Source organism: Amblyomma americanum, chromosome 7, assembly GCF_052857255.1.
Source record: "Amblyomma americanum isolate KBUSLIRL-KWMA chromosome 7, ASM5285725v1, whole genome shotgun sequence".
Lineage (NCBI taxonomy): Eukaryota > Metazoa > Arthropoda > Arachnida > Ixodida > Ixodidae > Amblyomma > Amblyomma americanum.
In genome coordinates, this window is record NC_135503.1 from 29,587,963 (window position 1) to 29,610,072 (window position 22,110).

The window sequence follows — 22,110 nt, forward strand, 5'->3', positions numbered from 1 at the left end:
TTCTTTCCGTGCAGGTTCGAACTTGGACAAGCAGTCCAGACCGATTTGTCGAAGACGAAGATGATGACACCTTCTCGTATTCTGTTAGGATATCAGCCCAAGACTTGCTTTTGGTGAGTTAACAACTAATTTACTTCTGCCTGTTTATCTTGCTCTTTAAAAGCAGTCTGCTGTTATGCATCTAGAGAGAAAAATTTGTTACATGAAACTGTAGCCAGAGGTAGAAAGTGCGTGTGCATACAATTTAATTGATGGCTGATGCTGTCAATGCAGGCCTTGTTTCAAGAATATGAAGAGGAAAGTGCTCGAGGCTTGAGTGAGGCAGTGGCCAAGCACTTGCAAGAGAGCAGCACTGCACGGGCAAATGGTGACCCATACTGGTATGTTTGTTTCATAGTATTCATTTGAACCCTGCAACAAGCAGAAAAAGTAAAATGCTCTGTTGCATGGGTTTCGTGGTTGCAAAACTGCTATCATTCTATAATGGTATGTCATAATCAGCTGCAACTTTCTTTGTTCCTTTTTTTTTGTAAGGATGTTAAATGGTGACAAATATATATGGCTTTTCTGACTATGTTGATGCTCGTTTGGCAAGAAAAGATGCGTCTTGAGAAATTCGGAGATGGAAGTTGGAATTCCTTTCTTGCACCACTTGATTCTAACCTGTTGTATTGGCGAAGTCAACAGAATTTTGGGCTCTGTGATCGCTGGTAGGAAGTGGCTGGTAGGGGGTCTAAACCCAGAGATCCACAAACAAAAAAGACTGGCAAAATTAGGCTATTGCCTAGTTAAAACATTCTGCATGAGGCAGCATGTCTGTTCGTTTTCTTTCCCTTCTTCTTTCGTCTTTTTCTTCTGTCTCTTCCTCTTCTCTCTCTTGGCTTCTTTCTTTGCTTCTTTTCCTTTTCCTCTCTCTTGGCATAGATTCTGTCTTCTCTTCCTTTTGCATTTTTATCTTTCTTCTCTCTCTTTGTTAACTTGGTTTGCTCTTTGTTTTGCTTTGCTTGTCTTGTGGCTGATATATGCTTGGGTGCCAAGACAGACCTAGCCATCCCAAGCCAAGTCTTCTTTTTCTTTCACTTTACTTGCCTTGGCTTGCTTGCTGATTACTACAATGACGGGGTTCAGTTACAAGACCACTCGGTGTGGCCTTCTATAAATGGCTCCCTCCATAAAAAAGTACTTGCGATATCTACAACAGGGTTCAGTGACAGTTACACGACCACTTTGGGGTGGTAAACTACTCCCACCGTAAGAAAGTATTTGATATTATTGCAGTTTGCTTGTGAAATTGGCCTGGTCTGGCAGTGCATTTTTTTGCATTCTTTAGCCTGTTTTCATTGAAAGTAGAGCCTCTGTTTGTTAGAGTGTGGTAATGTATCGGGACAGGCCAACTTCAGTTTGTCCTCTGTGTCCAACAAAACTACCCACATTTTGTCTTGAACATTGAGCTGCATGCTCGAGATGTTTGTGCTAGTGCCAACGGTGGAACTAGTGAAACTGATATACTTTGGCTGTCCGTGGTGGTACGTCGTATATACGCTTAAATTAGCCAGACTTGTCAAAGAGCTTATATTTTTGTGCTGTTCTTTTCCTAACCAGGTGGAAAATCCACGAGTCATGCATGCTGGCCTTGGGAAGCTGTCGAGACTCCTTTGTGTCTGGTAACCAAGGTTTTGACTTGAGGGGTTTCCTTGAGTCAGTTGCCCTCGCAAACATGAGCACGACAGGTGAGGCTTGGCCTTAACGCTCTCAATTGTAAAGTGGTTTCATTTTAGCTGCCTGCTTCGTCCTTTTGGTTGTTGCACCCCTTTGATTGCTAACTGTGCCAGTCATACCTCGATGTGGCCCCCTGTCAGAAGCTCATCTGAATTAGCCGGTGTGAGCCAAGTAGCATCTGAATTAACATGAGTGTGATGCCATATACTACAGTATACTAAACCTCGTTGATGCAATCCCGGTTCATACGATTTCCCGGTTCGTACGACCAAAATCGCAGCCATTAAAAATGTCCCTTAGAGTTGCACTATATTTTTCCCTGTTAATATGTTCCCTGAAAACATGATTTGCCGGCTACTACGTATAAAATTTCGACAAATTGCTATCTTATAATACGTTTATTGACCAACTGCACATGTGCAAACATACAAGTTGGCCGAGCGAGAGGGCACACGACGTTTTTTGTGGCATTCACTCGCCATGGCGGCTTCACAGCAGTGCCTCGATGCAACGAGGCAAAGCTCCATCATCATCTCCAAGAACAAAAAAATAAAAACGGCGCACTAGCATTCGCGGCGGCCGTTTCTGCAGGGATGCGATGTGAAGAAGAGAAACGCTGAGGTTTCTTCGCTGTGCATAAACGAAAGGAGTCGAAGCTTCTACGAACTACACCGACCGGGCTGGTTCTGGGAAACGCAGCTTAAAAAAGTTGGATTTATAAGCGACGTCACCAATCAATCGCCAATTGGGTTGCTATATCGATTTACTATAGGGGCCGCCATCTTGAATTCCTCGGACATGGAAAATTTCACACTTAAGGGAGGTGGTAGCAGACCCCAAGAAATCGAGAAACGTGATTAAGAGCCTACGCTCTTAAAAGCAAACACTGCGATAATTAGCCGCCGCGGTGCCTTTCCCACAGTACTTGGGAGCAAAGGGGCGAAGCATTCGAAAATGACAAGGAAGAGATATCGGTTACTTTCGTCACTGCTTTCGACGGATCGGATGCGTTATGAATTGTCTTCCATGCTAAAGAAAGCACAAACGCAGACTGAATTCAGCGAGCTCATGAATAGGATCTGTTCAGCTCCTGTGCCAAGAAATCCCATCTGACATTTTTATAAAGTGAAATTGTCAATGTTTTTTTTTTACCTCAGTCAACAGTAACATTTCTCAAAATCAGGCGGCTTGGATCATACGTTTTCCCTGATAATACGTTATTCCCCACAATTAAAAAAAACATCAACGAGGTCTTGCTGTACTTACATGGCTGTTGGCCGGAACCACGCTGCCAGTTGGAATTGTTCAAATGTCTGAATTAATGCGGGTTGAATTAATGAGATATTACTGTACCTTGCCATTTATTTTCCGTTTTTTTTTTTTTTGCAGATTCACCATTCCTAATTGGTCGCTGTCTCTGGGTGGCGAGCAGATTTGTTGCTTTCCTGACGCCAGAAATGACACAAAGGTTTGGAACATTCCTGTCCTGCATGCTAACTCTTGCTTTTTTTCCTTGTTTTGTGATTTTTTTTTTCATGTATAGTTTTGGGCTTGATGTATTTGTATGCGTTGAGTCTGTGCTGCTGTGCAATTTTCAGACGAGAATTCTGAGATAAAAGCATACTACGTTTGCTGATAGACGTGGCCTTTGCTTGCTTGCAGGTTTCTTCAGACAACTGTTGACTGCTTGCAGCAGACGCAGTCAGCCACGTTGAGAGTGTCGGCAGTCCGGGCCATGTGGGGGTGAGTTGTTTCAAGAAAGAAAGGTGCTGAGCACAGAGGCTTCTGCAGTGGCATAAGCATTGTTGGTTGACTGAACAATGATGTGAAGTAGGGATTGGGGTATTACACAGGTGTCAGAGCTGATAAACGAGTGAGATTTCGAACTGCAGTGAAACCTTGTTGTTAAGGCACACCTCGCAAGACCGGGAGAAAACTGCATGCAAAGCGGCTGTATGTGCTACCAAAAATGGCTTCAATATGACCACAGACATGGTAAAGGATGCTACCTGAAGCATTTCATGAAGGAAGGCACACACGGAAGCTTTTTTCACGTAGGACCATAAAAATCTGTTATGTCTGTCGCTAAGGTGGCTTCGCAGGTATTGGTGCAGCCTCAAAAGCACTTAAACCGGGTCCGAACTGCTCTATTAGGCCCCGAATTTGGGCAAACAGTTGAATCATGTCTAGTGCGCTTGCAGTTTCTCAAACGGTACAGCCCGGGCTGTCTTTAGCATTGCTTTCATGGTATGCAGGCAGCAATGTCACTATTGGACGATGCTGAAGAAGTGTCATCTGCACTGTATGTGTCTCTATATGTGCGAAAGGTGACAGTTCCCGCAGTTCCTTCCCACTGCAAAACTTCTGCAGAGTCCTTCACAGGCGTCTTTGGCATTGGCTAACACCTGGAGCTTCTCCCTACAATGCGATGTGCATTGTAGTGATGTCATATGACTACGCCCTAAGTAAAAATACCGCGAGGTTTTACTGTGGTGCATGCATGGCAGTTTGGAAAAAATGGATTCACTGGCACCGTAACCATGCTTTTGTGCTGCCTCTCTAGTTTCTGTCAGTACCTGAACAACCACAACCTGGCCAGCCAGCTGTCACCTTTCCTGGCACCTTTCACCGATGGACTCATATCACTCTCAACACAGTTTTCCTCTGATGTGCTGGCCTTGGCCATGGAGGCTCTCTCCATTGTCATTGCAGTAAGCTCCTCCTCTCCTTCCCAACTGTTGCTCTTGATTGCTCATTTCACCTTCTTTTCCATGTAAATTCTCAAAATAATCTCTGGCACTCTCTGCGTCTCTGCTAAGGAACTTGGTTGTGTGTAGCAGTGGTACTTTTCTTTTTGCACAGGTTGACCCACAGTTCACCCAGACTGTAGAGAACAGGGTTTCGCCTCTTGCTATTGCTGTGTTCCTGAAGTACAACAGCGGTGCGTATGACAAGGCAGCCTGCCCCTTGTGTTATGGGGACCTATTAAAGGATTAGGGCACCAAATTTTTGTTTCCTGTTCTTGCTTTGGAATGATGTGCGAAACATTAGTAAACAAAGGTCACCACATTGAATTCCCCTTTGCCCAGTAAATAAATTCTTATTGAATTCCTCTTCACGTGTTGTTCGCTTTTCGGTTTCAACAGCTGATGGGTGGCTTTGACATCAAAGTTAACTTCAGGTCACATGAGGCACAAAAACTGTGATATGATAGCTGCTTGTTCATTCATTGTCATTCTGGCTCTTTGTGTAAGCTGGTGTATAAGTTGGAGTGAGTTCAAGTGTCAAAGCAGTGATTGCATCATAATTTTTTTCTGCTGCAGTGAAAGGGGTGGGGGAAGGGGGGGTTCTTTTGACATTATGACATTAGTTGCTGCTGCAGCAGGCTGTTGTTGATTTGAACCTGTTTAGTTCAAACTTTAAATCATTCGAATTGGCTCTTTGGTCCTATCACCATCAGTTGTATTACAAAGGCTTCCTGTAATTCAAACTCCGCACAGTTTGACCTAATTTTCAGTCGTCTTAAAATTCGGACTGTCAGGAGTCGACTGCATTTAACTTGCTGTGCTGGGAGTGTTGCAGATGTGGAAAGCAAGAGGTTCTATTTTTTGAAACCAGTGCCCGTGTTCTTGTCCCAGACCCTATCCTGGTGTCAATATGCCAAGACATCTTCAAGGAACTCTGCCAGAACTCCCTCTGTTGTGGAGCCCTACAGCAGCGGTTGTTGCCCACGATAGTTTCCATTCTTCAAGCACCACTGGACAGGATACCATCTGGTCTGCAGGCAGTAAGTCATCAGGGAATGCATTGAAAGCTGGTGTGGCATGCATGCATCCTTGAGCCATGAGTGGTGTTTGCTTGGGGCAGCCTGTCGGTTTGGGATGTAGATGATGGCAATGGATGGCTATATAGAGTAATGTTGTAAGATAAACAATTCTTGGGTTCATTGCATTTATGTGACTTGGCATTGAAAGGGTGAATTCTGGTGTCAAGTATGAAACAAACCATCAGGCATCTTTCAATTCAGAGTGCTTTCCTGAATGCCTGGAAAGGCCCTTGAAATGCCATTTCTAAATATTTCGTTGGAAATGCCTTGGACGGATAGAATTGAACTTTGCAAAAATCTTATCTTGACTCTGTCAAAGCGATGCAAGAAAAGGCTCCAAATGGCAGCCTTGAACTGGCACCCTTCATAGCAGTGACCAAGCATGTAAAACAGTAGAACCGAAGACAGACGTAGCCGCTGTTGCTGTTGTTGGGGAGCAGTGACTGCTTCGGGTGTAGTCCGGCTGAATTGTTTTGCAAAGTATCAGATAGAGGTAAGCAAGCCATTGCAGTTCACGTGCTTCTACCCACTCTTTGTAGTGAAACAAACCTGCATGCAGTTGGTTTTTATGTACAGTCCTGGAAATTAACTAAGGGTTTTGTTCATTTGTAAATGGTGGGTATGGGTTTGTCTCCTTGCTTGTTTAGGTTTCCCTGGATGTCCTGCAGACGATAGTAAGGAGCAGTACCCCACCACTCGCAGAGCCACTCATCACACAAGCGTTTCCCATCGTGGTGCAGTGCGTCATGCACACGGACGACAACTCAACTTTGCAGGTACAAGTTGCTTGCCTATTGTAACAGCTGCCACGGTGGTTCAGTGGTTGTGGCGTTCTACTGCTGACTCTAAAGACATGGGTTCGATCTTGGCCACAGCGGTCAAGTTTCTATGGATGCGAAATTCTAGAGGCCCGTGTACTGTGCGATGTCAGTGCACGTTAAATTTAGAACTGCAGGTGGCCGAAATTTCTGGAGCCCTTCACTACGGCATCCCTCATAGCCTGAGTCACTTTGAGATGTTGAACCCCCATAAACTAAACCATTCTTATAACAGTTTTTCGCAAGAGCCTTTTGGTGCTGTTTGAAGTGCTTTAAATGCACCTCCTGGCAAAGAATACAGTTCACTCCGCACAAACTCTGTAAAGTTGAGTTCTCTGGTAAACTAAACAATTCAGGAACCATTGCTTAGTTCCTTATAGACGTAATCCCGTTATAAACCTGGTCAAGGGGGAAAAGGGCCTTTTAAAAAATTTTTTTACTAATGAAGTCACAATACAGTCCATCCCGGATATATCGAATTATTGCCTATATTGAACAGTTGAAAAATCCCCTTGGGAATCCCATGCAAAAGTATAGTGCTATTGTTCGCGTATATAGAACTCCCATGCACCGGCATATCGATGTATCGAACTCCGTGCTGGGCTGTGCCCCGGCAAGTGCACTTCTCCCACCATACCCCATCCTTGCAAGTGCGCTTCTCCCATCGCATCCCACCCCCGCAAGTGCGCTTCTCCTCACGAAGCTCTCGCGATGTTCCCGCAATCTCAAGCGCGCCGCCCCGCACTCTGAGAAAGGGGCGTGTAGGTAAAAGCCACGTGATGAGGAGCACTTGGAGTGCGATTGGGTGTGAAAGGGAAGCGGGAGGGAGAAACCACGCTGACCGCAGGCGCCCGTTTCCTGTGTTTTGGTTGGCTGACTTCGCCGCGGTGGCTCAGTGGTTAGGGCACTCGGCTACTGATCCATCCCGAGTTCCCGGGTTTGAACCCGACTGCAGCGGCTGCATTTTTATGGAGGCAAAACGCTAAGGCGCCCGTATGCTGTGCGATGTCAGTGCACTTTAAAGATCCCCAGGTGGTCGAAATTATTCCAGAGCCCTCCACTGTGGCACCTCTTTCTTCCTTTCTTCTTTCACTCCCTCCTGTATCCCTTCCCTTAAGGCGCCGCCGTTCAGGTGCCCAATGATATATGAGACAGATACTGCGCCAATTCCTTTCCCCAAAAACCGATTATTATTGTTTTTATTATTGGTTGGCTGACACCGCTTGCGCAGCGAGAGGAACGAGGTCAGTGCAGCTTGAGCTTGTGGTAGTGCGGAGACGCGGAGCGGTGCATCTTTCGATTCGCTTTGTTCGTTTTATTCACGAGTCCAACGCGAAGACTTGAGACTCGTGTGGTGCAGTGCGTTTTTCTTTCCGTTTTTGGCACGTGTCCCGGAGCCATGGCCGCGAAAAAACGCAAGAATTTGGATTTTTGAACAAAGGCGGACATCATTCGACGAGTGGAGGCTGGCGAGAAAAAGTCGTCGGTTGCCGTGGCGTTCGGAATGCCGAACTGGAGAACTCTGGCCGCAAAGTTTGTCTTCTTGACAATTGTTCGGCCCATCATGTTGTCTGCCCATTAAAGCAGATCACCCTCAAGTTTCTGCCGCCAAACACAACGGCAAAACTTCAGCCTCTCGACCAAGGCATTGTGAAAGCGCTTAAGGTTGGGTACAGATGACAACTGGTGCAGAGGCTCCTAATCAACCTTCGATTACGAATCGAACTCAAAGTGGACCTCCTCGGAGCCATTCAAATGCTGGCTGGTGCTTGGAACGACGTGTAGATGCCTGGATAGCGAATTTCGCGAGCTCTCGGCATTCCCAGGCGGCATTACAGCACGCGATTTCGTCAGCGCTGACGACGGCGTGCAAGCTGTAGCGGATTGCGCTGATGAGGAGATTGTGGCTGACATCATGGGTGACGAGGACGCAGACTCGAGCAGCGGCGAAGGTTCTGACGAAGAGGACCAACCACCATGCACTGCAGCTGAACTTGCATCAGCTTTTAGCATCATTCGCCGCTGTTGTGGCACAATGGAAGGAGCTGGCCTTTCTTATTTGGACACTCTCAACAAGCTTGAGGACAGCTTAATGAACTTGATGGTGCAGAAGAAAAAGCAAGCAAAGGTCACAGATTTTTTTCTTCCGAAATAAAGTGCTCTGGTCATCGCGCTGTGTTTTTGTGTTTTACGCGCCTTTGAGGCACAGATCGGTAAGTTCCCGTTAGTCACGACATCAGGAAACTGCCTTGAGATGTGTGGATTTGTTAGAGAAGCTTTTGACATGCATATTTTATATTTCGTTTTATCGATATATCGAACTATTTCGCGATCCCCTTCGAGTTCGAATATACCCGGGATCGACTGTAATGAAATCTTAACGGAACTTATATTTTTGCATGCTGATTCCAAATATCTCATTTAATTTTATGTAAAGCACGTCCTTGCGCCCCTATGTAATATATTACGTAACTTCTTGCTGACAGCTTTTAAGAAATTTTGCTGCTGGGAACTCTGTAATATGCATGCCATTGATTTCTCTTAGCATCAAGGTATTCAATAAGACTAAAGTGGTCATCCTACCTATCATAGAAGTTGAGCTAAAGTGTTTTGAAGTCAGTTCAGAACAGGAACAGACTTTAATTATGTTGGCTGTTCCACATAACAGTGGTGTGGCATGGAAAATAAGTACAAGAAACCGAAGGCTGCCACCCTCAAGCGCACCCCACGTTCACCTCTTCACGCAGTTTAACAGCGTTAGCGCTGCCATTAGGTGCTCAAGGCCATGTAGCTGACCCATCTCTGCACGCGAAAAGTGATTGAAGCATGCGGTCAGCACAGGGGTCACTTGCAAGGGGTGGGGTGCTGTTCGTGAATTGGATAAACACGAACAGTAGCACTGTGCTTTCGCATGGGATTTTCAAGGGGGTTTTCTGTCTGTTGATAATAAACAATAGTAGAATCTCGATGATACGATCCCGGCTGCTAAGAATTTCAGGATGATACGAATTCGTGAAATGCCCTGGCCAGGGTGCATTTTGTGCAGTGGACAGAAATTCGGATTGTTACGAACAAACCCCTGCCCCACTACAGATTATATGAACTTGCGAGCAGTGACCACACCCTTGAGCACTAAGTACTTGCTGCTTTTACATCACTGATGCCGCGACCGCCAGTTGCGCGGCGCACACTGCGAACAGTTAACAGTGGCGCACAACCAGCAGAGCACTAAAGTTGCACGTCAGTGGTGGTGCACGGCCATAAGTAAGCCCTGTCAGTTGAAAACAGATTTGTGCAAAATCTAAAAATGCAAATTTTGTTTGTTGTGGATGATACGAATTGCTGATGACAGGAATATTTTTCATGACCCCTTGAGATTCGTATGATCAATATTCTACTGTAATTTCACATTGTTGGGGTTCACTATACCTGGACTCGAGTGTATAACTGTGCGCATATACATGTCCCTCAATTTTTTTACCTTAATTTATGAAACAAAATTATCTCAGCACGTGTTGAAGATTCGCATTAGAGTATCATTAGAGAGTTAGTGTTTTATTGCTGTCCTACTTTTCTGTTGCGACTTCTCGCTACCTTCCAGGCGCTGCCATACAAGCCCAATGAGGCTTTGGCAGGCCTGAATCTGTAGTGTCCTTGCAGTGCAGAATAAACTGATTGATTGATTGATTGATAATCGCCAGTGAGCTTTTAAGCCTTGCATAGCAATGGTATTAGGTGCATTCTGCTCTTAAGCACTGTTTCTCTAGGAGTGTGAGTGTTGTGACCATTCTTTATTTAACGTTGCTCCCACGTCTCTTGTGACGAAGAGTGAGAGGTGCTAATAAATGTTTGATTGCATAATCAATGTTTTGTTGCTGAGCTCTGTCATCTTTGTTAGTCACTTTTCTGGTTTACTGATGTAGGCCATAAGCTTGGGCACATTCTTATATTCTGTGCACTTCTTTTAAGTTGGGCAGATTTAGAAAGTCATGCCAAGTTTGTCAGAAAGGCAGGCTGATGTGTCTTTGACCCCACTTCATGCAGACCAAGATGTGTTAGCCACGGTTCTCTTTGTCCAAGCTGCTCTTGCTCCATTAACCTCCTAGCAGACTTGGGCAAGCCAGGCTTGCCATAAGCAGACTGTCATTTCTGGCTCATTATGACTCCAGCTTGTCATGTGTTTCCTGGTACTCTATGCCCTGTTTAAGGCTAGTCCAAACTAGTAGTTTAGCTAGTAGGCTAAACTAGTAGATAGTAGGAAAGGCTAGTAGTTTAGGGCTCGTCCAAAGCATTTTTTTTGGGGGGGGGGGGGGGGGGTTGGTTGGTTTGCTGACAGATGGCAGCACGGGTACAGAATTACCATTTTGGTACTCTTTTCGGTAAAAATAAATAATATAAAATCATAATCATCGTCATTCAGCTATATTGAGTCATGGTACACATTGCATTTTCTCTTTGCAGAATGGTGGAGAGTGCATCCGAGCATACGTGTCAGTCGCATACGAACAGGTTGCAGCCTGGCGAGATGAGCAAGGCCAGACTGGGCTGTACTATGTGGTAAAGGTAAAAGGATTTCATCCACTTCTTTCCCCTTAGGCTATTCATGTTCTTTTGAATTTGCATCACGATTTAGTGGCATTGATCTGTGTCTGTAATGGCACACTTTGCTGCATTCCAGAGCGTGTACTAGGCAGTTCTAGCTTAAGTGCATGAGCGAGAGATTTTCATGGGAAAACCTCATTGACTGTCCTTTTTTTTTTTTTTTCACTTAAGAGAGTTCATGAAGGATGTTGTGTATATTGAACCTCTCCCCTCCTAACCCAACCACCCTCTCCAAGGGGTGCCCATACAAGTCCCTGGTGCATGTTGCCATGTGCTGTCACACCAAGGTATTGCTGGTTGCACAATAATATAGTTGGATACTAAAGAATGAAGTGGCTAATTCCTCCAGCCACTGGTGTCGACCTAACAGCTGCTAGCAGGTGCACACAAGCATGTGTAAGGCAGTTGACTGCAACCTTACGGCAACAGGTTGCCACCATTGTTTCCCTGAGTTGTATTTGACCATAATGACTATGTATTGCAAAGCTGTAACAGCAATGTTACCATTGAGATTTGAAGCAGAGAGAGGAACGGTAGGCAGAGGTGCCCTTGTGTATTCAGAAGTACCCATTGTCAACACTATTTCTGATGAGCACACTTTGGTCTTCATGATCAGATGGAGGAATTAATCCGGCAGCTTGAACCCCGTTTTGATCAAACAGTGCTCTCTGTTGGTCCCCAGGTTGCCCAGCATCTATTAGACCCCAAGACGCCAGAGTCAGCAGCCATGTTCGTGGGCCGTCTCGTGTCGGTGCTCATTTTGAAGGCTGGTGCTTCACTTGGCGAAGGCACTGAACTGCTGCTTCGAGCTGTGCTCAGCAAACTGCAGCAGAGCGAGACCCTCAGTGTCATTCAGGTGGGAGCATGTGGCTGTGGCTATTCATTCAAGTCTATCATTTTTGCCTCTGATGGCAGCAGCGATGGGTACACTACCATCATTAGGGGAAAACAAAAGAAAAAACTGGAGGGGACACTTCACCTAATGTTATTTCATGATTTCTTGTTTAAAATGATGCATTAGGCAATTAGAATGCATGGATCTTTGTATGGTACAGTCGAGCCCGTTTATAACGAACATGAGCATCACGCGGCGTCCGTTCATTATACCCCGAAGTTCGTAGTAAGTGGACCACAGCTTTAAAGACAGTTTCTTGTTGAAACAAAAAACTTTTTCTTTGCGAAAAAGTCTGTCATAGACGTCTGGCCTCGAAAAAACTGACAAGAACCATTTGCATTATGGTATATGTACCATATTTACTCGCGTAATGAACCCATCCACCCGATTTCTGCCTAAGAATTTGAAAAAAAAAGCGTCAGTCGTTAACGCTTCCCTCTGTTTCGCACCGTCACGGCCCACAACACATTTCTTGGTAGTGCGCCAAGATGCTCTAGCAAGGGGGAGAGGGGAGAGGCGAACTTTGCAGTGCCAGCGCTTGTCCGGTTGTGCAAGCCTCATTTTCAGTACGTTCGCCTTAAAGGCGACCCACATGGAGCAAACTTGCGCTGCGGATTTTGAGCGGCGCAGCGGAACGCTGACGCACCGCCGCCGTGCAGCACCACAAGCAGCGGAAAACGGACGGCTGCCGCCAGGATTTAGGAACAGCGTGATTCCATATGCTTAGTAATATGCCGGAAAGAACAGCTGTGCATTTTCAAAGCTATTATTTCTTCAATGACGACAGAGAGGATGAATTATTCTTTGTGACCCCTTTCTGAACCAAAATAGTTAACCTGTTTGAACCTCCCGCGCTTCCCAGTGTCAACCGACGCGTTGTGGCTAAGCCTAGCAGCTTTGAAAATCTGGCGTGTTTAATCACTAAAATTTTGTGCTGCGGGCATCTTCAGACAAAGCGAAAGCTTCGTGCGACTTTTGTTTGCCATGAACATGAGGCATAGTGTAACGGCAACGACGAGTTCGTGGTGAAGCGAGAGGCCGCTTCGGTAGGCGTGGCCATGTACTAGAAGCGGGCGGAAGTCAGACGTGGTCGCGCCCTGATTGGTCCGCGCTGATAGCTCACGCTGGCCGCTTCCAGCCAATGGCTGACCACCAGTCGATGCTAACAGCCGGCGTCATGATCGCGGCTGAACGCGTGCTTCCGTTGGCGACAGATGGGTGGAAGGATAGACGACACTCGCAATGAAAAAAAAAGTTTTTCACATGTGATTTGTAGCGCCCATCCGAAGTCATAGCATTTCATAGGCATTGGCTGCTGGGGCTGCGCCGACAGTACTTATCCGTATTTCCGAATTAACAGGGGTCGAATTAACTAGTATTTAGTTGCAAGTTTTGGAGGCTGCACGGAAGTGAGGGTAGGCAACCGCCACGCCGGTGATGGCGCCATTTAGGCTTTACCCACTCTTCCGCGGTTTTATCTGGTTCCATCTTCTGTCCCCATTTAGGGCGCGCACAGCCTCTAGCTATGCGGAGGTGCTTTTTTTTTTTTTTTTGGCCACGTGTTGTGTGCCAAGCCGTCCAGGCGCGGCGGCGCGTAGTTCGAATTATCCGTAGCGGAACCGACTCGCTTTCGAATTAATGGGCTTTTTTATACAGAGATCTTTATGGAGCTTGGCCGGACCAAGTAGTGTAGTTCGAATTAACGAGCTTTTACTGTATAATTGAATTTCTTCTGTCATGGTGTTTCGGTTTCATCAACCAAACAATTGCTGTGAGGAGCTGTTGAGCTTTACGTCACGTGAGGCACGGAAAAACTGCAATATAAACGCTGGTACTACTTAGTTTTAACTCACTACAGCACTTGAACCAGCCTGCTTCAAGAGGTAGAATTACAGCAAACAATCTATCGGCAGTTATATTGCTGCTTTTTGTGCCTCATGTGACCTAAAGTTCAACCACATGTCACAGCCATCATTCAGTTGATGGAACCAAAACAATCTCAAGAAGAAATTCAATCATAAGTTATTTAGCAGTCATAGGCGAATACCACGGGGTGCTTCATGTATGCAAAAATTTTGTGTTTTTTTAGTCCTTTAAGCTGCACCTTAAGGGTCTGCCCATGTGTGTGGAATTGGCCATTTTCTACTTTACATTGATAGATCCCTGGGAGCCCTCATACCACTCTTGGTGCAGTGGTTAAGCAATGTGCCACTGCCCTGTGATGGCAGGTGCTGCCCCGTGCCTATGCCCATTTACATCAGGATGCACAAGCCACAAGGAATAAAAAAAAGTCGTTAATTTGTATGCAGATCAGTTCCGCTAAAGGAAATACGAATTAAATGCCATTTACCTGTTTCAGTCGTGCTGGCGGTCACTTCCTTGGACGAGTGATCGGTAGCGTGAGAGCAAACTTCGGTAATCTCTGGGGCATGCATTTCACCGAGAACCGAGACTACAAAACTGTTAGTGTTTTGTGTGCCACTATATATAAAGCCGCATCGAATATGGAAGGCAAGATGAAACACTTGTTTTTTTTTCATCCGCATTGGCTTCAGACTGCTGTCTTTGTGATCGCATTGCTAATTGTTTAGTATTGCTTTGAGTTGCACGCGTGCTGTGATTCCATCTAGCAGTAAACTACAGAACAAAGTTCGGAGGTGTGACAATAAGGAGGGAGTTGCGCCGATTTGTATTTGGAGCCAACTTTTTTTTTTTTTTTGCCAGCAGGAGCTACGGGGGGGGGGAGGTGTAGACTTTTTCGCGGCAATAAATGATACTCCCAAAGTTTGTCCAGTATAGGTAGCGCGTATCCACATGAAATTTTTTTGTCTGAGTTCCATTTGCTATGCTCAGTTGATTCGAAAACCATGTTAATTAGATTATATTTTGTGCTATGACTTAGAATTAGCGAAGTTTTACTGTATTTTCACCTCGTTAATGTGGAAACATGCAGTCTGGAGAATGTACGGTGAAAATGCAGAGAACCCATTGAGGCCTACGTATTCTTGTTGTTTAATATGACCAGTGCTCAGAACAAAAGTTCGACTATTATTATTATTAGTGGTTTATTTAATAAAATTAAAACTTAAGTAAAAAGTTGTTGCTAGCCATGGGCTCTGCCTTCGAAACTTGAAGCACCTGAGCTGTGGCTAGCGTGAGTTAACGGACAGGGAGAAGAGAGTGAGGGAAAAAGAAAGAGGGGAGCGATAGATGACATGGTTTCTTTAGATGTAGAGTACCAGAGGAAGACATATATTAGTTTTGGCAGAGAAAAAGAAAGAAAAATAATGTTGCCCAGCCCGCACCGCCAGAGAAAATGTGCATGTAAGTGTGAAAATGCCTAAGATTGCCTTTTTTTATTTTGGTTTCGGTGTTATATGCATTTTCATGGTTCAAGTGCACTGTGGATGCGCCTTCCCATTTGCTGCATTTCGTGAATGGCTGTGAAAGAAGCTTTCTCAACAACTTGTAAAATGTTGAAAGACAATTTCAACAGCTGTCAACCGACTGGTGACATGTGACTTTGAACTGTGTTACGTTAATTTAAAGGATAATGACGACCAGTGTAATTTTTATCTTGCTATTTTGCATGTGGTCTAACTTATCCCGTCTTCCTACTTGTTAGTGGTGTTTTTGCAATGTTGGTATGTACCATATCTCTTAGCGGTTCTTTACTTCATTACCATGTGCAGAGCCTGGTGCTGGTGTTTGCACACCTGGTCCATACTCAGATGGGTGCTGTGCTGGACTTTCTGTCTGGTGTGCCAGGCCCCACAGGTCAGTCTGCACTGGCCTTTGTGCTGACGGAATGGTGCTCACGACAGGCCCTCTTTTTTGGAGCCTATGAGAACAAAGTGAGGTGAGTTGAGAGGAGAATTTGAGCTAAGAGTGACTCGGGTACTAGATTAAAGGTGGGACTAGCCATGCAGCATTTGACTTTTTGTTTTTCGGTGAAAGTTGTAATAGCTTTTTGCAAGCTATTTAGTAGAACCATTTAGGGGGTACAACAACAGCCGTGTAACACGTCAGATGGGCACCACTGCCACGTACCTCAAAGTGCAATTGAGGTATCCACTTTCATTTGCTCAACACCAATGGAGTATAAGGAAAGGCGCTTAACTGCCTCAGTAGACCTGTCTCTGTTTGCAAACAATGGGATGTCGTCAGTGAAGCAGGTGGTCAAGAGGGTACGGTGAAAGAAAACAGTCCTGGTTGGCAAAAGTGGCCTTTCCGGTCTGGTCTGCCTGCTGTACGGATGGTTGCAAGCTGTCCGACGACATGTATTTTCCACCTGAAATTGTGCGTTAAAGGGGCTCTGAAAGGGGCTCTGATAAAGTTGCGGTATGCCTCGGATGTTAAGGCAGGCCGCTTCACGAATATTGTCCAGGAAGAATTTTTTAATGCGCTTTATAGAAACAGTTATCTGTGGTCAAAATTTGAACTTCAGCGTCTTCGCGCCTTTCCCTCTCCTCTCGTCACATTTTGCACGCTGGAAGTCAGCGCTCCTCTGCCGGCCCCACCTCCTGGGGAGAGCTTCCTGGCCCGCCGGTTTTACGCGGCTAATTGTCCGCGGCCTTGGTAGCTGTCTGACGTCTGAAAGACTCTAACCAGTAGCCACCTCTCAACATGTATGCGTAGATGCGAGTGACGGAGGAGGGTGCGAGCATGAAAAAGTCGCCGGGAAAGGCTCATCAACTTTCGCGCGTGATTGTGGGTCCTCTGCTGCGTGTAGAAGTGTATTATTTGGCTGATGCTTTCGTGACAACACAATGCAATGATTAAGTGAGTTGATGTGCTTTCCTCGGAAGGTGTTTCAGGGCCCCTTTAACTACGTCCCAAGTACGCGCCACTCCAGAACCTGAAGAATTTGTAATTAGGCACCGTGTGCAGTGCGACAAGAAGAATAGCTTTTGCTTTTGCACTGTGGTTGGTATGGGCGCGGGGAGATGTACATATACCAAGCACGCTGTGCTCTTCCAGCCGTATTCACACCTAGCCCATTACACCTTGTGGCATGGACTGGGGCGTTAGTTTTCTTTCTTTTCTTTGGTCCCAACACAGTTTCTTGTATTCATACCTGCGCCAGCAGAAATTTATGCAGGTGTGGTTTGTTGTTTATTGTTGACTCTTACCTATGTGCACCACATCATTCCCCCTTCAAGTAGAATTTCGATACCAACTTTCACGGTGCCACGAAAAAAGTTCATATCATCCGAAATTTCGTGTCATCCTTAACGAGCTAATTTGATAGGCAGGAGCATGGGAAATGCATTCATGCAGATCTATTCTGTTGCTGATAGGATTTATTTACGGCCGCTCGGGTGCTGCTCACTCCTTGGTAGTGCGTACAGCGCAGCTGGCGATCGTGACTTTGGTGATATGTGTGTGTCGCGCACCACCGCTCATTGTTCCCTGTGTTTGGAAGATCCGAATTTCTGCACATTGTACATAATGCACTCTGGCTAGGGAATTTAATGAATTTGTATCATCCCGAAATTCATATCAGCCGGGATCGTATCGTCAAGGTTCTACTTGCCTGATAACTTCGGCCTCGCCCTGTGGTCTGCTAGCTGTCCTTGTAATCTTAACTGACAAAGAGATTGCCTCAGACAGGCAGTGGTCCAGGGTTCAATCCCCAGACCAGGACTAATGGAAGCTTCGAAGCTTTCCTCTTTAATGCAGTCTAATAAAACCTTGGTGTAACGTGCTAGGTCATGCATTTTCAATGGTCTTTCATTCTGGCTTTGAACCCCTGGCACTTGTAGTAGCTGTGTACACATACCAAGCAAAGTGAACCCATCCAGTAGCTAGTGTCACTAACTAGATCTGTGTGGTTGCTTGTTGTTGACAGTAACATTAAGTGAAGCTCGCTCTAAATGGTGCTTGAATTTTCTGCAATCTTTTGTTATTCTCCTGAACTCGTCCTTGGAAACCGCTTCAGTATCCTGGCACTGTGCAAGCTTCTGGAGCATGGCATTCAGACCAACGACTCTCGGCTGGTAGACATCAGTGTGAAGGGGGACCGGGTGTTCAACATGAATGAAGGCATTCGAACACGGTCAAAGGCTGCCACCAGTGAGTACGCCTTGCCCCATGCAGCCTTGATTCATTTGGAATTGCCACTGAAATGTATCGTTCTTTGAGGTGCTTTACAGCTTTGTTTGTTAGCACTTTTCTGCTTTCTTTATAAAGTGTACGGAATCCTGCTCTAATTGTTACATATGTTGACTTAACAGAAAAATTTGACTTTAGTAAGACACAGAGGACAAATTGAAGCTGGCCGCTATCGATTGATTTCCGCGTTCTAATGACAGTGGAACACTGTGGTCAAGTGGCATTCTGATTGCTGGAAATTAGAAAAGGCCAGCAAAATTGAATGCAGGTATTGATGCCGCAAGCTGTTTTCACAAGCAAACTTCGATAACGTCAGGTGCCCTTTTTTTGTCTGCTTGTGGATTAGTGAGGCTAGCCAATGCTGCTGTCCACTTTAGCCAGTTGTCATGAGTTTTAATACAGTGGGCGAAAGTAATACTCCTCTAGCAGCTCACTTCTCAGCTGTAAACGCATCATCGCTGCCACGCAAGCATACTATCAAGACTACAAAAGGTCGAACAATCGACTTTTAGTGGGAACAAAAACTGATTGGAGTTGTTTTTGGCGGTATACAATAATAGTTAACTAGTGTCTAGAAAACATCAAATATCAGTGTGTCATAAACGTAAGTACAAGCGCATTGATTTCGGTAAAGGCCTAGAATGATTGGCACCCACAAATTTCGCTGGTGCTTATCAAATGTTGCTATTTACTCTGAAAAGTGCACGTGCCAACTGCAAAGAGAAGAAAGGGAATTTTAATGAAAGAAAGGCACCAACTGCAAAGGCTCTCATTGTCTAAAGGTGCCTGTGCTTAGGCGGTATTGAATAGCATTGTCTTGCATTGATGGGGTGTGCTTTTTGTGAGCTGCATTATTGGTTAAGTGCACTTCAATTATGAAGTAAACTTCTGCTTCCTTGTTTTATTTTTGTAACTGCTCAATGCCATTTGCAGATCCTGATCAGTGGACGGAAATCCCTGTCCTGGTTAAAATATACAAACTCATGATTCATGAGCTTAGCAACTGTCTGGACCATGCCATGATGCAAAAGGAAGAAGACGACTCTGAGGCATGTTTTCTTGTTTTTCCCTTGATGGTTTATAGAAATCTATAAAATGGTGTAAAGTTGTGCTAAGCTGCCCATGTACAGAATGCATCAGTACCATATCAAAAATTTGCTTGTGCTGTCCCACTGCGCACCAAGTTTTTAGGTGCAGTACTGACCCTCAGAGCATCATGTCCTTCAGCACCACTTTTCATGGCTCCTTGTCAGTCATTTTTTCCATCTTTACGTGAATGACTCTGCAGGTAGTCCCTGCTCGTAAGTCTCCTTGCCAGTCTGACTCTCTTGCTGTTGAAAGCTATCTGTTATGCAGTCGAACCCGCCTACGAGTTTAATATAACATGTAGTTTCGGCATAACAGTACCAGTTATTTTAGTAACATACAAACACATTGAGATGTAAAAGAATTTATTGCTATGATAGCCACTTACTCTGCGCAAATTACCAAGCGAAACAGTCGTGCATTTTTTTTCTGTTTCTTCATCTTCGTCGCCTCAGAGAGAACACATTTTTCGCTGTTACCAATACTCAAAAAGTTGAGACCACAGCCTTCTATCGATGTGCAATAGCGGCGAACCGTGTTGAGTGCACGGAATATGTCGAAACACGTGTACACAAGCTCTATCAGGTCCTCGTCACAGTTTAACATCGGTGGTGTCCTGGTTATCTGCGACGTCTGCAATGATGTCTTCATCCGCAAGCTCCTCCACGGTCTCGGCGTTGTCATCCACGGAGACGAAGTCGCCTGCGGCTGCCCTACCACATATAGCACCAGGACATTCAGACAACTGGTCCCGCAAATCAAGGCCTGCACCGGCTTCGTTGAGCTCACCCGACTGCCCCAGTCTTCTCCAGGAAAGCAGAGACCAGAATTTTGGAAGCAGTTCTGCATAGTTTTGTTTTTGACATTCCACGACCCACTCAGCATAGACAGAGCGCCTAAGAGGTCAATTTTTAGGTCACTTCCAGTCCGCAGGTTCTGTAGGAGCCTTTGAATTAGACGTTTCCTGCAGCCAACCTTCACCACGTGGATTATCCCCTAGTCCAAGGGTTGAAGCACTGAAGTAGTGTTGGGTGGCAGGAAGTGAAATTCAGTGTTCCTGAAACTAGCACTGCAGTGGTGGGTGCAGCAGTTGTCTACAAGGAGGTAGATGTTGCAGTCTTTGCCTACCAGGTTGTTATTCCAAGACTTCAGCCACTTAGCAAAAAGTTTGCAGGTCATCCGCGCATTTCGATTGGATCTATAGGTTACCGGAACCAAAAGCGCATCCTACAAGCATCGGGGAGACTTGCTTTTTCCGTTCACAAGTGGTCGAAGCTTCGTCGATCCATCCATGTTGGTGGCGAGCAACACCGATATTCTAGCCTTGTTAACTTTCCCACCGTGGGACTTGTTGTCACGACATGGAAGCATCTGCCAAAATAACGCAGTTTCATCTACGTTGGAGATATCACAGGGTTGGTACCTTGCTGTGACGCCACCCCAAGTTTCTTCAATCAATTTGTTCACAGCGTCGATGTCCACGGCAGGGCTTTCACTAGTGATAGCTTTTCCGCCAATTTCTTAGTGTTCTTTAAAGCTCTGCACCCAACTGGAGCCACCGCGGAAACCAGGTTTGTTGAGAACAAAAGCAAAATCCTTTGCTTTCTGCTTACATGGGGCCGGAAACGGGAATGTTTCGTGACTGAACGTGAGGAACCATTTGTACACGTCTAGTGTCGCGAGCACCAGATCTCTTCTCCACTAGTCCAAACGTCAGCCTTGTTCTTCAAAATGGTGTTAGCGTGCTTCTCGGAATCTTATATGCTGCGGCGACTTCGGATTTCTTCTCATTTCGTTCAACTCACTTGATGATTTCCAGTTTCATGGAAAAGGGGAGGTTCTGCTGTTTTGCGGCTGTCGTCGCGCGCGCGCACAGAGACAACGAAAACCTTGAGAATTGCCGATGGCAGCACAACGCACCATATGTGCAAACTGCATGAAAACGCGCACAACTGGCGCAACTCACTAAGATCGCATGTTCTGGTTGGCTGACCATGCTCCCACCGCCTGCGTCATGGAAAATCCGAGTCATCATTGGTCTGCGCAGTACGTAGAACCATAATGGCACTGGTAGGAACCTCAGGTCTATGTGAGAAAGCTAACCTCTGGAGATGTGCTGAGGGAAAGCCAGCTTCTTGAGTCGATCTGACCTGCGGGAAAGCTAACCTCCGGTGAAGTGCTGAGGGAAATCCAGCTCCTTGAGTCGTCCGGTGTTGACCGAAGTTCGATCTATCGGATGTTACTGCTAATATTTGTACATGTAGCCGTACATTTTCCTATACATTCACATTGCAGTTTTACAGTGCTCGGAAGTTATGCAATATAAAGGATAATCCGATGTAACTTAGTTCGATGCAATAGGGTTCGGCTGTACTCGGGAGCAGCATCATATTGCTTTTGAGAAACAGTGGTGTTGGAAATGTCTTATGAAGTGTAATGTGGAAGATTGTGGCGCAGTTGAATTTGATATAATATTGCGATCAAAAGTTTACGTGACGTGGGTGTGGTAAAACAATTATTTCAGAGCAGTCACGTAATCCAGTCCCCTGAAATGCATCATAGCATGAAGGTACACGCATGCTCTATTTGCTGGCAACAATTCCACACTACTCAGCTGCAAGGGGTAGAGCTGCAATGAAATTTTTTTCCGAGAACATGCGCTCCGTAATATTTCGATGGCGATAGTGCATGCACCTTTCTCCCATATCATTATGTAGCATGTTCGGAGTTATATTTCTGCCCTCTATTGTGAACAGTGATAAGGTTAATGTCAGTAGTTTGAACTGTGCAAGTCCAGTGAAGCAGGACTTTCTTAAGGTTGTCCTGGAGCCTTCATTGCGAAGCCTCTTGCAGTCTGTCTGACTCTCCATGGTTTGAGTGCAGACTTGGTGTCCAGCTATACAGGGATTGTTGAAAACTTAGTTTGGGTCTCTTCGATTTTTCCACGCTAGGATGAAGAATGGGAGGATGAAGGTGACATGGATGGAGATGGAGCTCAGCACATAATGAGCCATTTCGCACCTGCCTCAGACTACGCTGGTATGTTAGTC

The 22,110-nt window shown here is 45.6% G+C and overlaps 1 protein-coding gene across 1 annotated transcript in view; it reads left to right on the forward strand.

Moving 5' to 3' along the window:
• Ipo9 (Importin 9) overlaps positions 1-22,110 on the forward strand; it is a 35,905-nt gene that overhangs the window by 9,523 nt on the left and 4,272 nt on the right. The window contains exons 10-24 of the mRNA XM_077631618.1: positions 15-113; positions 274-380; positions 1,603-1,730; positions 3,109-3,187; positions 3,382-3,462; positions 4,283-4,430; positions 4,582-4,660; positions 5,358-5,506; positions 6,193-6,321; positions 10,825-10,926; positions 11,648-11,821; positions 15,553-15,719; positions 17,802-17,935; positions 18,908-19,023; positions 22,012-22,099. Of these exons, the coding sequence (XP_077487744.1) occupies positions 15-113; positions 274-380; positions 1,603-1,730; positions 3,109-3,187; positions 3,382-3,462; positions 4,283-4,430; positions 4,582-4,660; positions 5,358-5,506; positions 6,193-6,321; positions 10,825-10,926; positions 11,648-11,821; positions 15,553-15,719; positions 17,802-17,935; positions 18,908-19,023; positions 22,012-22,099 (1,780 nt within the window). The remainder of the gene's footprint in view (positions 1-14; positions 114-273; positions 381-1,602; positions 1,731-3,108; positions 3,188-3,381; positions 3,463-4,282; positions 4,431-4,581; positions 4,661-5,357; positions 5,507-6,192; positions 6,322-10,824; positions 10,927-11,647; positions 11,822-15,552; positions 15,720-17,801; positions 17,936-18,907; positions 19,024-22,011; positions 22,100-22,110) is intronic.